Below are 15,695 nucleotides of genomic sequence, written 5' to 3' on the forward strand. Positions count from 1 at the left end.
AAATCATTAAAATTGTAATGCAATACCTGTGGATGGAACCTAGTATTTATTAACGTGGCGTTTAGTTCGGTAGAATGGAATTGAGGAGAATATGATTGAAAAGAAGAGGGAATTCGAATTATTAGAATTGAAATTCCAATTTAAAATCTTTGTTTGGTTGCTTCTTGGAATTGACGCCGAATGGAATCAGAAAAATTATGAAAAGACTGAAATGCCCTCCATTTTAAAAAAATTAAATTAAGATTTTTTTTAAAGTACTGTTCATCTTCTTCATCAACGAAGGAGGAGTTGGAGGCTCGATTATCTGCCGAGCTGCGAGCCACGAGGTTCTCGATCTTCTTCATCAGCTGAACCATGATGGCACCACGAGAGGGTTTTTTGGATAGAAAGGGGAAAAACATGGATCTTTGCCATTACAAGGGAAAGAATAACTTAGCCTTATTTGGAAGTAGAGTTGAGTTTAACTCAACTCCATTCCAACTATATATATATATATATATATATATATACATTTAATTGGATTGTAATAATAAGATGGAGGGAAAAAAATAAAAAGTAATTATTGTCTTATTGAATTATGGAAAAAAGTGAAAAAAAAGTGATGAATAGTTAAGAGAAAGTAACAATTGTGTTGTTAAATTATGAAAAAAGTAATGAATAATTGAGATAATTTAGTATTAAAAATTGAATTGAATTGTAGTTAAGATGAAAAAAATTGAAGGGAAAGGAAAAAGTAATAATTGTATTGTTGAATCGAAGATAAATGAAGTTAAAGTAGAGTATGATAAAAAAAAATTACTCCAAAACCAAATAAGCCTAAAATCTCTTTTTTCTTTTCCCTTCAATTTATTTCCTAAATATGATTTATCTTTTGCCAGATGTAAAGATGATTTGGATGAAGTCCATAGCTCTAGATAATCTATATATTTTGTTTATACGAATATTGGTATGGTATGGTGGTTATGAACTACGGATTATAATTGTACAAGTGCCAATATTTTTAGTAAATTTCTTTTTCCTTACATTTTATTGTGAAAGATGATACCTTTTTAAACTTTGCTGAGATGAGATTCTCAAATATTATCTATTTTCTTTTAATTCCAATATATTGAAGCTGGATATTTAAAGGAGGAAACTATCACTTTCATCCCTCTACTTGTACAGTGCCATCAATTTAGTCCCTCTACTAATTTTGCCACCATTTTAACCTAACCGTTTTCATTTTGCTTATCAATATGGTCCTCGACGTCAACCGACTTAACGAAATGCTCACGTGGATGCCTAGCTGGACCTGACGCCGTCAATGAAATTGTTTTTTACTCCGGAGGCATGAGCCATGCATGAAACGGCACCGTAATTGCCTCTAACCGTACAACGCTTGAAAACGCCACCGTTTTGATTGCCCCTTCTCGAGCAAAACCCCTAAAATCGAACGGACAACCCTAATTTCCCAAATCGAGCTTCTGATTCCGAACCCTAAATCCCAAAATCATCTGATTCTGAACCGTAATTCCCCTAATTCCCATATTCTTCTGATTTCGAACCCTAATTCCCAAAATCATCTGATTTTTGTTGTTGAAAGGCTCGTTGAAGACGACGTTGGAGCTGAGATTGAGAGCTTCTGATTCCGAACCGTAATTCCTAAATTTCTCTGATTTCGAACCCTAATTCCCAAAATCCAACCCCTTTTCTATCGTTGAAGACGACGTTGGAGCTAAGAATGAGCAACCAGTCTCGATCCGACTCTCCTTGGAGGAATTCAGGAGGTACGTATGAATGGAGCAGCTCGAGCATTACCGGAGCACTAGGATTCTTCTGCAATTGCGGGCGAAAAGCTGTGAGGATGATTTCTAACACCAATGCAAACCCTGAAAGGCCATTTTTTATATGCCCATTTTGGAAGAATGAGGCAATGTGTTGTGGCTACTTTGAGTGGGAAGATCAGTTAATGAGCACTCCAAATTTATCCCAGGAACAGAGAGTGGTTAATCAACTGAGGAGGAGGACTGTGTATTACGAGAGAAAGGTGAAGAAACTTACTTGTGTATGTTGGATTTTGGCAATGCTGGTGGTGATGTTGGTCATGTTGCTGGCCATTGTCGTTGAAGGTTGTGGCATTCTGAGGATGAGTGCTGTTTGGTTAGGCTTGAATGGGTAAAATAGGTTGCTGCATTGTGATGTTGGTGCTTTGGTAGTTTAGAAGATGTTGTTAAGTTTGTCTCTTGGAATAGCTGTTTAAGTTTTTGCTGTTGGTAGATGTTGGTGGAATGTTGGAATAGCTGTTTGCGACTGCTACAAATAAGGCAGTATATTATTGTAGCCATTCCAACTATGTTATATGTAACTTATGACGAAGTAATGGAAAACGATTATTTGGTGCATATTCTCTTCTTTTACCTATTCTCTTCTTTTACCTGACCAGTTGCAATTCCAATGGTCTGCCCTGCATTATTCTGATGTTTTAATTTAACCTGGACAAATGCAAATGCAATTGCAATGTTTTAATACTTTTACCGAGCAAATGAAATGTTTGAATGGTCTGTTGTGACCAGTGTCTTACGATTCTGTTATGTTACCTAGCAGTGCATGTTCTGTCCATTTGCCATAACTCTATTCTGTTACCAGTCAATGACTGTTCTAAGCAATGTACTACATGTCTGCTGTGTTACTAGCCTCTATGTTACCAGCTTGTTCTGGTCCTTGTGTGCTAGCAGTTTGCTACGAGTTTGTTACCATTGATTGCTGCTCTGTTACCCAACCATTTGCCATTCCAATTTGCTGACTTTTTACTGTTCTGTTACTTGACCAAATGCAAATGAGGGAGTGTATTGAATACAGAAAAGAACATGAACTTAATGTTGCCATTCCAATAATGAGTCATATACAAAAAGGATTTGTCAGCTTACAAAGAATGACACAAAATGCATAACTTGCTTAAGTCTATTCCTGATCTTGCTAACCTGACCATTTCCCATTACTTGCTAAAGAACTCAAACCAACAAAAAAAACCCCCAAATTAACTTGCTAAGACTACTCCTTATCTTTCTGATGTGCTTTCCTACTTGTTCTCCAATCAGTACTGATTTGCTTGCTGAACTTTCCTATTTGTTCTTGACTGGAAGAACCCATCTTCTTCATCATACTCCTAGTGACCCTACTTGCTGCAAGGAGAGTCTCCCTAGTGATACTTTCTTGGTTAGGTCTTATAGAAGATGTATGCTTGATTCTTGCTGGAGCATTTGGTGCTTGAGGTGAAGGTACTGATGGAGATAATGCACCGTTGAATTGGGACAGTTGCAGTTGAGGACTGAAAGAAGGAGAAGCAGGCCTGCGTGGAGGTGGTTTTATTGCAGGTGGACTTGGGAAGCTAACATGTGGAGAACCAGATGATATATAAACAGATCTTGGAGGCCTGTACAATGGTGGTATTGTTGCAGGTGGACTTGGGAAAACTTGTGATGGTCTGATCTGTAGAGTTGATTTACTCTGAGGTGTTGGAATGAATATAGGGACTTCAACTACAGGTTTGCCCTGCACCTCAACAATGTAAATGTATTCAACCAACTATTGAAGTACTCATTCAGCCTTTGCTTAAATATATGCATTTGCTACTTACCTTGTCATGTGATGGTCTGATCTGTTTTAGTCCTTGGCCAGCAGTACTCGTGGACTGATGGAGCTGAGATCCTGGTCCATCATTGTCGTTGATAGATATTCCCTGAAGAAAATCTCGTTAAAAAACATTTATACCAATCAATTTTACATATTACATTCATGTACACAAGATAGAGCCTTACCTTTTCCTTTGGATTATTATTGGCCATCTTCCCTTTCTTTTCTTTTACTGTTGTGCCAGTGCACCTCCTACTATTATGGCCCTTTGCACCACACTTTCCACATGTTTGGGGTTTGCTCTTCTTGGCCTTGTAAGGATTGTCTGGCACATCATTGCCCTTTCTTCTTTTCTTCTTAGGTCTGCCACCACCCCGAGTATACATTGGAGGTAAGATAGTCCCGTGGCTAGTCTTATCCCACTAATTTTCTCCTCTAACTGACATGATGAATGGCATATATGTTGTTTGCCATGTCTCTTTGGAGTAATATTGGTGGACATAGACTTCAGGGTCTATATTGTTGTAACGTAAACATGCCACTGCGTGTTGACATGGAATCCCACAGAGGTCCCATTCTCTGCATGAGCAACTCCTCTCTTTTAAGTCCACCACATACTTCTCATGCTGGCTAAAAATATGTTGAACTTGGAATACTGTATCGTCTGCATCTCCAGCCCAATATGCATGCCATGAATTACTGCCAACTTTGCATTACTCTAGTTTGGTCTGAGCAGCAGGAGTGATAGGACCCTGATACTTAGCCACTTGGTTTCTGCTTTCGTTTATCTTTGTCATCAGATATGTCCTTATATCTTCCAGCATGGTCAATATGGGCTTACCACGAAACTTCACAATGGAACCATTAAACTGCTCGCACATATTGTTGAGCAAAGATTGATTCTTGCTCTCAGTAGGAAATGCTGCCCTTGTCCATGAGGTAATAGGTAGATTGCTCAAATAATTCCAAGCAGCCACATTCAGTTCTTTTACCTGAGCAAAATTCCTTTCAAAATCTGCCATTATCTTAGATTTAGCACAATCCCATACTTTACTTCTCAAATCTGTATTGGGCCAATGTTTCCATATAATGGCTTCCAAGTGCTTAACACAAAACCTGTGATTAGCTTTTGGGCATAACTCATGCAATGCTCCTTTAAGTCCCTGTAAAACCAAAGCATAGCCAACTTAGATATAACGTACCAACATTTAATAATAGCAAAAAATGAACAAACAGTTATTGACAGTTATTGTTATGAACTCCCATCCATTTACCTTCTGCATATCAGAGATAAACTCCCATCCATGTACACTTGGGTGCCCTATATCCTCAAAAAGTCGTGTAAGAAAGAAAGTCCAAGTCTCCTTTGTCTCCTGTCCTACTATAGCATATGCAATCACATAAAATGCATGATTTGCATCTTGCGTGACTGCTGCTAGAAGTTGGCCTCCATAATATCCTTTTAGAAAGCATCCATCAAGACCAATCAAAGGTTTGTAACCCCTCATGGCCCTTCTCTTGGTTGCATCAAAGCAGATGTATAACTTGTCAAACCTTGCAGGGAAAGAAAGATCAGGTCTTTCAACTCCTAGCTGAAGAGTCGAACCAGGATTGTTTCTCCTAAGTTCTTCACAATAATCCCAAAGTTTTGTGTATTGATCTTTCTCTGATCCTTCTATAAACTCCTTGGCAATATGCAAAGCTCTGTATAGCTTAATTTCTGCCACCTGAATATGGTATGTGCCTGCCATGTGGGCATACGCATCAGCTGCAGTCATCTTGGGTGTTAGTCTTAGGATATCCACAAGCTTCTTTGCAACCCATTGCCTGTCTGCTTGAGGGAGTATTAGCTTCCTGCTGCATTTATGGTTTAGATTAAAATATTTCACCTGGTAACACCCATAAGCTTCTGCCCAGGAACATAATATCTCCCAATCACATTCCTCTCCACAGCACTTAACCCTGCATCTCACTTTGTCGTTTTTTGGAAATTCTATTGGTCTTCCTTGTGCAATAGTGTAGTTCCTCACAGCCTCCTTAAACACATTTAAGTTGGGAAACAACATGTATAACTCCAAATTAACATTACCAAATGTTGATGCTTCATTAAACTCTGGAGGCTTCGATTCTTCCTCCTCATCTTCACTGCCTTTGAGGCTTTCAAGCTCTTCTGTGTGGTATTCATCTTCAGGAACTTCCTCAGTTGCCTCATCAGCCCTTCGAATTGGTATTGCAGCAATATCATCCCTTGGACTTTGGCCAAATACATCCTTGGGCTTTTGATTATGGGCCCTCCATTTAGGCTTCTTCCCATGAGAACTTGCTGCTTTGCTTGATTCAACACTACCTTTACTCTTCTCCAAATCATACAGTTCAGATTCAATGTTCATGTCATCCCCATCATCCCCCTCATAATCATCATCATGACTATCATCATTACATTCATCCCATCATCTCCGTCATCACCATCACTCTTATCATCCTCCCCATCATCCCCATCATCATGACCACCATCATTTCCCTCACCTTCCATTACAGCCTCATCTACTACTTGATGCTCAAAGAAGAAATGTATTTCTCTTTCAGTTACATTTGCATTTCCAAAAGCAGCATACAAAAGTCTTACATCCATGTCATTCTTAAAAGATTTTAGGCCATCATTCATATCAGACCCAGGGTACAACCAAAAGCAGTTCTTACACTTCTCAAATTGATTTTCCCCCCAATGTTCTTCATATAAATACTTAATTTCTAAGACAGAGACATGGTCAATAGCTATCCTTCCCCAAACATCAACTTGTCCCCCGATGTAGGCCACATGTGGTTCAGTTTGAAGCACACCCCCATGATGAAAAACTAAAGTGTAGAACTCGAAGCCATCTTGCTTCACCATACTCTGTTCAAAAATTGAAAACAAAGACAAACACAGTTAAACACAATAAAGCAAGTCTTCTTTTATCAAATAAACACAATTAAGCACAGAACCATCACATGCTCTGCAGCCAAAGAAACTGGACAGTAAAGCAAGTGTTTCATATTAGATCAACACAGTTAAAACACATACAAACACAGTTACGAAAGATAAAACAAAACCCTCACATGCTCTACAGCAAACGAAAAAGGCAAAGGAAAAGGAAAAGGAAAAGGAAAGTAAGCATTTTTTTTCAAATAAACACAGTAAAGTAAGTGTTTCTTATCAGATAAATAGACTTATCAGTTCATAACCACTGTCAGCACCCCATTTTGGCTCACCTTTCCAAACGATGATATCAGCAATGATCCAAGCCACAACCTGAGCAGAATACAGAAAAACGACTTAACAGAGCAGAAAATCACTATTCATCCTCAAGTCGGCAAAATCGGGCAAATGACACATGCATATGACAGAAGGACTCCAGGGGTCACCAAAGGGTAATAGAGTGACTAGAGAGCTCAGCAATATCCAAAACCGGCATTTTCAGTATATCACACGGACAGTTCTATTTTCCGATAGTTCGCTCGATCATCGGAAGACAGCCAATATTGGACCCCAAAAATCCACTCCAATGCCAAACAGATGAAAAGTGTCCCCAAAGGCATTTTGCAAATCATCTGCTCTATACAGAACAACTTTCTGTATACAGACAACTTTTCAGTGGAAGTCCAAAAATGCCGGTTTCTCGAAGAAAAGTTAATTCCAAATATCAGATGCGGCCATGCCCCTCAATCATACAGAGCACGAGCAATGCTTCATATTGTCTTTTAGAAGCCATACAGACACTCTGAATGACTTCCGAACGACAAAACGGGCATACCCTTATTCGGAAGAGCGTAACCGGAGACTGGTCTGATGGAATTACGGCAAACGAAGTTCACACTACATTGCCCTGAAAACTCCAGCGGACATTCGTAATTGGGCAAAATAGACAGCAAAACCCTTCACGGTTTCCCGAGTAACCTCCGAGGGGCACAAAAGGCCATTTTCAGTGAAAATCCATATCCGGAGGTCCTCTTTGGGGAAACTTGACGCCGGATGCTTACCTTACATAATGCTAGCCTTCTCAAGGCTCAATGTGGAATTGTCGGAATGAATCACACAACTCATCTAGACCCCTCGAGCAGTGCTTTAAGGGTCTCAGATGCACTTTTCATATCCTTAGAGGCCCAATCCCAGCAAACAGAGATCGTAGTAATCTCCGGATCACCCAAGAAACTCAGAAAGCAATCTGAGAAATCCAGTTTCGGCCTCCTAGGACATCTCCGGCTCCATATTTGTATTTACCGGCTTAAGGGACAAGGGCCCACGTAATTTGACAATTTATGTCAAAATGACCGACGTGGGATGCAGATACAAGATATGCTGTCAGAAGTGGGTAACCTCGCTCTGAATGCATAAAAGGAGCAAAACCGGCTTCCAAGCCTCATACAGACATTTGGCAATTTCTCACGGAAAATGCCAATCTCGGACTCATTAAATCCATTTCCTCGCGTATATCGATAATTCGACGTTCAATTCAAACCACGAACTTCGAATGCGCGATCAATCGAGACCCGAGCTTTTTCCCGGTTTCTCCTCTTCGGTCGTGGGACCCACGGGCTATTCAAGATGAGTCACCCTTTACTCTAGAAGCTTCTTCTTCTTCTTCAATGCAAGAAGCCAACTTGCACTCTTGCTTGAAAATATCCAAGAGTTTGAAGACAACACTCAAGCCTCCATCAATGCTCATCAATGCTCATCAATGTCTTATCTCTTCTTCATTAATGCAATGGAAGAGGATGAGGCTTGATATTTTCTAAGCATGGGGGTTAAGAGCACTTGCTTTTGCTAATTGTGTCATTAGCTTTGCCTATAAATGGCCCAAAAGTGATTAAGATAATCACTTCTCCTCTTGCACACTCTCTCCAAACTTTCTCCCTCAAGAAAAGCTCTCAACTCCATAGCCAAGAACCAGCAAGCTTCAACACTTCAAAACCAAGAGAGAAAAATCGAAACAAACCCGAAGAAAGTTTTGAGTTTCTTAAGTCGGAAGCCGATGTTCATCATCCCGACTTAAGTTCAAAACTTCTCAAACTCCATGGACCACATGTTTTGGACCCAAGGAGTTCATTCATGAAATTAGATTTTTGGTTTGAAGTCATTTGCTCATCATTTCAGGTTGATTTCCTCATTTCGGGTGAAGATCGTGCTCTCGGGTGAACAGTGCACCCGTAGCCACACACTCGTGCGTCCAGCCGCGCACAGCAGCGCGCCCGCGCGCACAGCCGCGCGCCCGCGCGTCCAGCCGACCTCCCGTGCACCTAGCTCCCCGAACGTGCATGTCCTTGCACCCGAGCATTCTTTCAAGCGTTCAACCGAGTCACCCGACTCTCGAACACTTCCCCGACTCTTTCCTCGTATCCCGAGGCTAGGTAAATCACTATTGACTTAGAGGAGTTAGGGCTTTTTACATTATTTGCATGGCTATGGAGTAATATGGTGCACAAAGCATGTTCACTTGCAAGACTTCATGTTTATGCACTTTTTACATTATATCATGCATGTTTATCCTCGATTAACATGTTAGCATGTCGGGAAACGTTTGGATCGACCCTCGGAAGACCTTCCCGACCCGAAATAAGCAAAAGAGCTCTCGGGTTTGCCTCAAGAAGAGGTAACCGAGACTTGGCTTGCTTTCCTCGGGTTAAGAACGGCCTTCTTAGCCCGATCCAAGTTCGATTCCAGAGTTTTCTCGTGTTTTCTTACATGTATGAAGTCGGTATTGTTTTATCGATTCCTTAAATAACTTGTTTGTGCATGTTTGCATGTTCGAATGCGTTATTCAAATCATGGCAATACCGATTTTCGTTTAATCGTGTCATTTATCATGTTTGTCGTTTGAGCATGCGAGAAATGATTCGAAACGAGACGGGTAAACCTCGTGGAACCCCATTCGGGCCATGGGACTTCTCGGCTATCTCCAAAGAGAAGTGGCCGAGAGCCTCTTAGACTCGTACGGGTTGCATGAGGCTTCCTCTTCCCGTTTTGAGTCTGTTCTTGGCTTTCGTGTAATTTGCAATTTACATTATCGTCGCAATATCGCATGAAAATGTCTTTTCAAAACAAAGCATGCATGGATTCGGGTATCGATGACTCATTCGGGTCCATTCGGTTGTGAGGGTAGTTTCGGTCATTGGACCAAATTATCCTCGATCCTTATGGAATCGTCTTGGTCGTCGAGTCGTGAATCGTTTTCACAATTAATGCATTCGGCATAACCCTTAAGCATCAATTCCACAAACGGGTTAATCGGGACGCTCACATGATTAAACCCACTTTACACTGATAAAGTTTACATGAATTGGCCATTAACTGATAACTCGCGTCGATGAGTTGTCAAATGACGTCGGTGCCCTGTTCAAACTTATCAATTTCAAAACCCGAAACGCGCGGTCCGATGTAGCATGGACGTCTGAAAAGGGCTTCTGTGTCTCAACTTGAGTTTTTACCTGATTCCAGGTAACTCAGGTCATGATGCAGAAGATCTTTCTAGATCACTTCCGGGCAGACCGACCGGTTCTTTGGCTTTTTCGGGATTCTTGCATAACCCTGGACGATCCAGGGAATTGGTCGACACCGGCTACAGGCCGAGGTGGCCCGCACTGCGATGTTTCCCCTTTTCTGAAAACAATTTTCAAATAAAGGGCAAAATCGTCATTTCACAATTCAACGACACTCATAAGGTTAGCATGACAGAAACACTACAGTACGGGATAAGAACGGGCTACCTGTTCAGGTGCAGGTTCATCTGCATAGCCTTTTCTTATCTAACTGATGAGTTTCTGTCATCCTAACATAGACTCGGGTAACTAGAACGGTTATCTCTGTCAGAAAACATGCAAAATGCTGATTAACCTTTCACTCGACCTAACCAAACACTAGATAATGGTTAGGAGGAATTCTAGATTCCAAATCTAGAGTCAAAACACGAGTTTGGCTAATTCAGTGGAAATTCAGTGTCACAATACAGAACAACTGTAAAATCAATCCACACACATGAGATTTGACTCTCTTTGTCAGGTTCTCAAAACAAAGCCGAATGCTAAAACATTGGCACGTGCTGGTTTGTCTAGGGTAGGATTTGCATGCCAAAAATACCCCGGATTAACAACTTGTTAAAACACGTACACTCGATAATAACAAACACTTTGTCTATTATTAAGATGTTGCGTGTTATCTTTCCGCACCTGTTTGCCATGCGGGTCGAGCCTGATCCCTAGGCCGAATAATATTAGGGTTCAACGCTCTAATCATCGAGCACAGGGTTCAACGCCCTAATCAACACTCACAGGGTCCAACGCCCTATTCAGTAAGAGCGTCCATTGAATTTCAGTTTTTCGGTCTTTTCCCTAAACTCACGGTGAGTTAGAGTGGAATAATAACCGAACGCGAAACGACTGGAATTCGACCCTTTTGTAATTTGTATTTATTGTTTTCGAGAGCATTGTAAGGACTTTTATTTTGTACATTTGTTCTGTAAGAATTCCAGTCGGTGAGCAAACGGTCCGAGAGTCGAATTAATCGAATCGGTCTAATGCTTGCCCAGACACAAGTAAATCCAAGATCTCGCGGTTTTGGTTCACGCAGGGATTCAACCTCCATGGTTCGATGAACTGTAACGCAAGATTGTGAAGCAACTCCCCGACATACGGGTTTACTTCTCTCTCGGCTTCTCAACCGACATCGTTTAATTCACCGAATCTCCGGTGTCAAAACGTGCGAGCCGAGTGAAACTTAATTCATGCGGTAAATCATAAAACATGCAAGCCTAGCAAACTAGAGTACCGAAAGGGCATGCGGGATATAGGCCCGCACGTAACATGAACCCCCGAACACGGATTTTCCGGTTCCGCACAGATCAATGCCTTAACAACAAACTAGGTGTTCCATACCCCTAGACCCGGGTAACTTATCCGCCCTCGACCTTCGGGTCGTAAAATGATAAGTGGCGACTCCTTCTCTCACGCGTGTCCGTCACGCGTCCCCACGGGAAGGTGGACACTCCCAAGCCGCGTGATCCAAAAGCGCGCAATGCGGGCCCCGACGAGAGTCCACATTCAGGTCCGTACAACCACCACATTGACATCAACAAAGCAACCACATTCGAGTCCGATGAAGAATCTAGGACCACAAGCACAACTCCTTCACTGACCTTGATTTCTCCAATGGCGACAAACACCACAGAGAGAATCCGACTACTTCCTCCTCTCGAGCAATTTTGCTGCGAATATGTACACGGAGAAGGTTATCATAGCTCTTCGTCACCCAAATTTCGCACATCTCCTTCGTTCATTTCGACAATACAAAGCTAAAAATTTAACAGGACTCTTCACTGACCTTGATTTTTCCAAATGCGACAGACACCACAGACAAAATCCGATTACTTCCTCATCTCGTCGCTGCGAATTTGTAGATGGAGATCAGAGCTTTCGTCACCCAATTTTCGCGCCAGGCATGCTCGGGCAAAAGCTTGCCTGTTGGGATGTCTGCGTAAAAACGGTACGTTTAAAGCTCCGAAGTAAAAAATAATTTCATTGACGGCGTCAAGTCCAGCTAGGCATCCACGTGAGCATTTCGTTAAGTCGGTTGACGTCGAGGACCATATTGATAAGCAGAATGAAAACGGTTGGGTTAAAATGGTGGCAAAATTAGTAGATGGACTAAATTGATGGCACTGTACAAGTAGAGGGATGAAAGTGATAGTTCCTCTATTTAAAGGGTCGAAAGGGGCCACCTTCTATAGCAGAAACAAAAAAATGAGTAAAGTATCAATTTGGTATTTGAGTAAGCTGCAGGAGAGAAACTAGGGTAAGTGACATGTAGATTTCCTCATTAAAATCACCATGAGGAGAACGTTGTTAACATCCATTTGATGCATCTATCACCCTTTAACCACGGCGATTGCCAGTGAACGACGAACGGTGATGAGCTTAGGTACCAGAACAAATGTCTTATGAAAATCAACATTCAACACTCTCAACTTGAGAGAAGCCCTTGGCAAATAGATCGACCTTGGAACGCTCAATTCTCCCATCGGCACATCATTGATCTTTAATGTCCATTTGGGAGTGCTTTCGCTTTTCCAAAATGAAGTTCTGTTTTTCTAGAACAGAGTTTTGTCCTAAATATTAACTATTTGTAAATTAAAATTAAGGATAAATTGCACTGGTGGTCCAAAAAGTTTTACAAATATTTCAATATGGTACAAAAAGTTTTTTTTATTACTTGATGGTACAAAATATTTCAAAGTTGTTTCAGTATAGTACAAACTGTCATCTCGCCATTAACCGCCGTTAAACCGACGCTGATGATGCAAAACCGGGAACGTAACATGATGGTGTAAAATATTTTGAAATTGTAATTTAATAGTACAAAATATTTTACGTAAGTTACATAATGGTGCAAAATTTACAGATCTTATAAAGGACGGTTTGACGGCGTCAATGGCGAGATGACGGTTTGTATTACACTGAAACAATTTTGAAACATTTTGTACCATCAAGTAGCAAAAAAAACTTTTGTACCATATTGAAACATTTGTAAAACTTTTTGGACCACCAGTGCAATTTACCCTAAAATTAAACATATTTTGAATAAGTTAAGAATTTTACATTATTAATTAATCATCTAGAACAACTTTTAAATTTTTCCTAAACAAAATTTACTTTAATTTGTTGAATTTTAAATACCATTTTAATGTTAATAATATCTATATTCTCCGATTATATTTCTTATTATCATTTTTTGTTATATGTACACAAAGATATATACATATCTTGCGCGCGATTACTCTCATATTCACGCATATAATCTAATATTTTAAGTTAAAAAGAAAAATTATACAAAATTTTCATTTTTATGTACTTGTCTAATATTTCTCATATTGAAATCAATTATTTTTCTTTATTAGAAAATTATCTTATTCTTAAATTCATCTTTTATATTTCCATTCGTTTTACTAATAATTAATTTAAAAAGTATTAACGTGGTCAATTGTGAAAGTTTTTAGTAACATTTATTCTAATTTTAAAATATTTACTTTCTCATAGTTTTATATTTGAAATCCAATTTTGTTTTTTATTTTCAGTGTCAGAATACATTTTCTTTACTATTATTTATTGATTAGCGGTTTGTTTTTACTATCCAATTGAGGAGAAAATTTTCTAAAATAACAACTTTGACTTGTATTTTATGAGAACTTTTACTAATGAATCATTCAATACCGCTTGACTTTATAGTAACGTGACTGAATATTAAGAAACATATATTGAATTTTAACAAAAAATTAATAATTATTATAAAAATTAAGTCGAAAATCAATTCACTCAATAAGTTTATTTGATGTTAACATCAATAATGTAATTAAAAGGATAAATTAGTAAAAAAAATATTCTTATATACTTGTCTAATATTGTTTATATTAAAATCCATTTTTTTCTTAATTATGAAATTACCTTTTTACTCAAATAATCTTTTATATTTCTATTCTTTCGTAACAACTAACATGAAAATTACGTAAATTTATTATATCTGTCATATGAAAAGTCGGTGAATGATAAATTTTCATTTCAATATTTTCAACAAATAACATACAGTAGCAAATACCCCAGCAAATATATATTATACATAGAAATTGTCACAATTGATTCATGGGAGTCACAACAATTGGAGCCCCAGCCAAGGCTGGTTTCCATCTCTAGTCGCCGTACTTATGCCATTATAGATCATATATATATATATATATATATATATATCCATAGCATACATACCGATTCCTACTAAAACACCCAATTCTCTACGCTTGAATCATCCCGCAAAATTGGAGTAATTGGTGCGTTAAATTTTAGAGTAATATTTATTACTCTACTTATTTTTAATTCAACAACATATTTTTTTAATTTGTTTATCTTAATTACCATTTTAATATAGTTTTTAATATTAAATTCTCTCAACCATTCATTACTTTTTTTCATAATTCAATAAAAAATCATTACTTTCTCTCAACTATTCATTATTTTTTTCCACTTTTTTCCATAATTTAACAACACAATCATAACAACCACAAATAAATGTAATTATTTATAGTTGGCCATTCCCAAACGAAGCCTTAGTTTCTGAATTTTATGGCTTGTTTGGTTTCAAAGTAGGATTTTAAAATCATACTTTAACTTAATTCTACTCACAATAAAACAAAATAACTTATACAAAGTCAAATGGTGAGCTCCATTTATACTACTCTTTTTTCACAACAAAACAAAATGATTCATATAAAGTCAAATGATGAGCCTCATTTATACCACTCTTTTTCAAAATCAAAATCTGATTTTAAAATCCTACTTTAAAACCAAACGCAACATTAGTTGGCTGATGATCGCTAACTATGAGATCGAGGAAATAAACAACCAATCAATTAAATAGCATTAACTTGGAGAAAAAAGGCTTGGTGCAGTGACACAAAACGATAACTTGGAATCAAGAGGTCTTGGATCTATTCTCAATAGTGAAATTTATGTGTCATTTTTATTTCGCTTTAATTCTTGTTTTTGTGCTGGCCTCTCTCATGTTAAAAAAAAGAAGAAAAGCATTGAGTAATATTTTTTCCGAAGATGAAATCTTATATATATATGAACTGAAGATAATTATTCCGCACATCATCTCACGACTTATCGACCTATTACAATACATAATATATCGTTCAAGGATTTGGGTAAACAACAACAGACAATTGATTGATGTCTTCTCACCACCACAATGGCTGAAAATGGCTTTTGAGAAATATATAACAAACGTATAGACGGAAACATGGCACGAGAAAGAAGAAGGAAGTCAAGCTTTGTCTTTTGGAGGTAATGAGATGAATCCATCTAAAAGTCAGCATTTTTTAAATATACATTCTCATGAAATCATCACACACACATACATACAGTTGGGATTGATGATTAGTTGGGAATACATATGTGGCTGGTGGGTCATGAAAGGATGATGGACCTTCCGATCATAATCAAATCAATTATTCCTTCTTTCAATTGATGATTAGTTACACTTTTTGTATCGTACATAGAGCCGG

At 38.7% G+C, this 15,695-nt stretch overlaps 2 protein-coding genes across 2 annotated transcripts; both read right to left on the reverse strand.

Annotated features, from left to right (window-relative positions):
• Positions 1–3,030: 3,030 nt before the first annotated feature.
• LOC116203140 (vegetative cell wall protein gp1-like) lies at positions 3,031–3,824 on the reverse strand. Its single transcript, XM_031534808.1, has 3 exons — positions 3,798–3,824; positions 3,617–3,718; positions 3,031–3,531 (listed from the first exon to the last, which is right to left on the reverse strand). The coding sequence occupies exons 1-3, from the start codon at positions 3,822–3,824 to the stop codon at positions 3,031–3,033; spliced, it is 630 nt and encodes a 209-aa protein (XP_031390668.1).
• Positions 3,825–4,325: 501 nt separating this feature from the next.
• On the reverse strand, positions 4,326–6,002 carry LOC116203150. Its single transcript, XM_031534817.1, has 2 exons — positions 4,887–6,002; positions 4,326–4,775 (listed from the first exon to the last, which is right to left on the reverse strand). The coding sequence occupies exons 1-2, from the start codon at positions 6,000–6,002 to the stop codon at positions 4,326–4,328; spliced, it is 1,566 nt and encodes a 521-aa protein (XP_031390677.1).
• Positions 6,003–15,695: the final 9,693 nt, after the last annotated feature.

The sequence above is a fragment of the Punica granatum genome, chromosome 1, assembly GCF_007655135.1.
Source record: "Punica granatum isolate Tunisia-2019 chromosome 1, ASM765513v2, whole genome shotgun sequence".
Taxonomy (NCBI): domain Eukaryota; kingdom Viridiplantae; phylum Streptophyta; class Magnoliopsida; order Myrtales; family Lythraceae; genus Punica; species Punica granatum.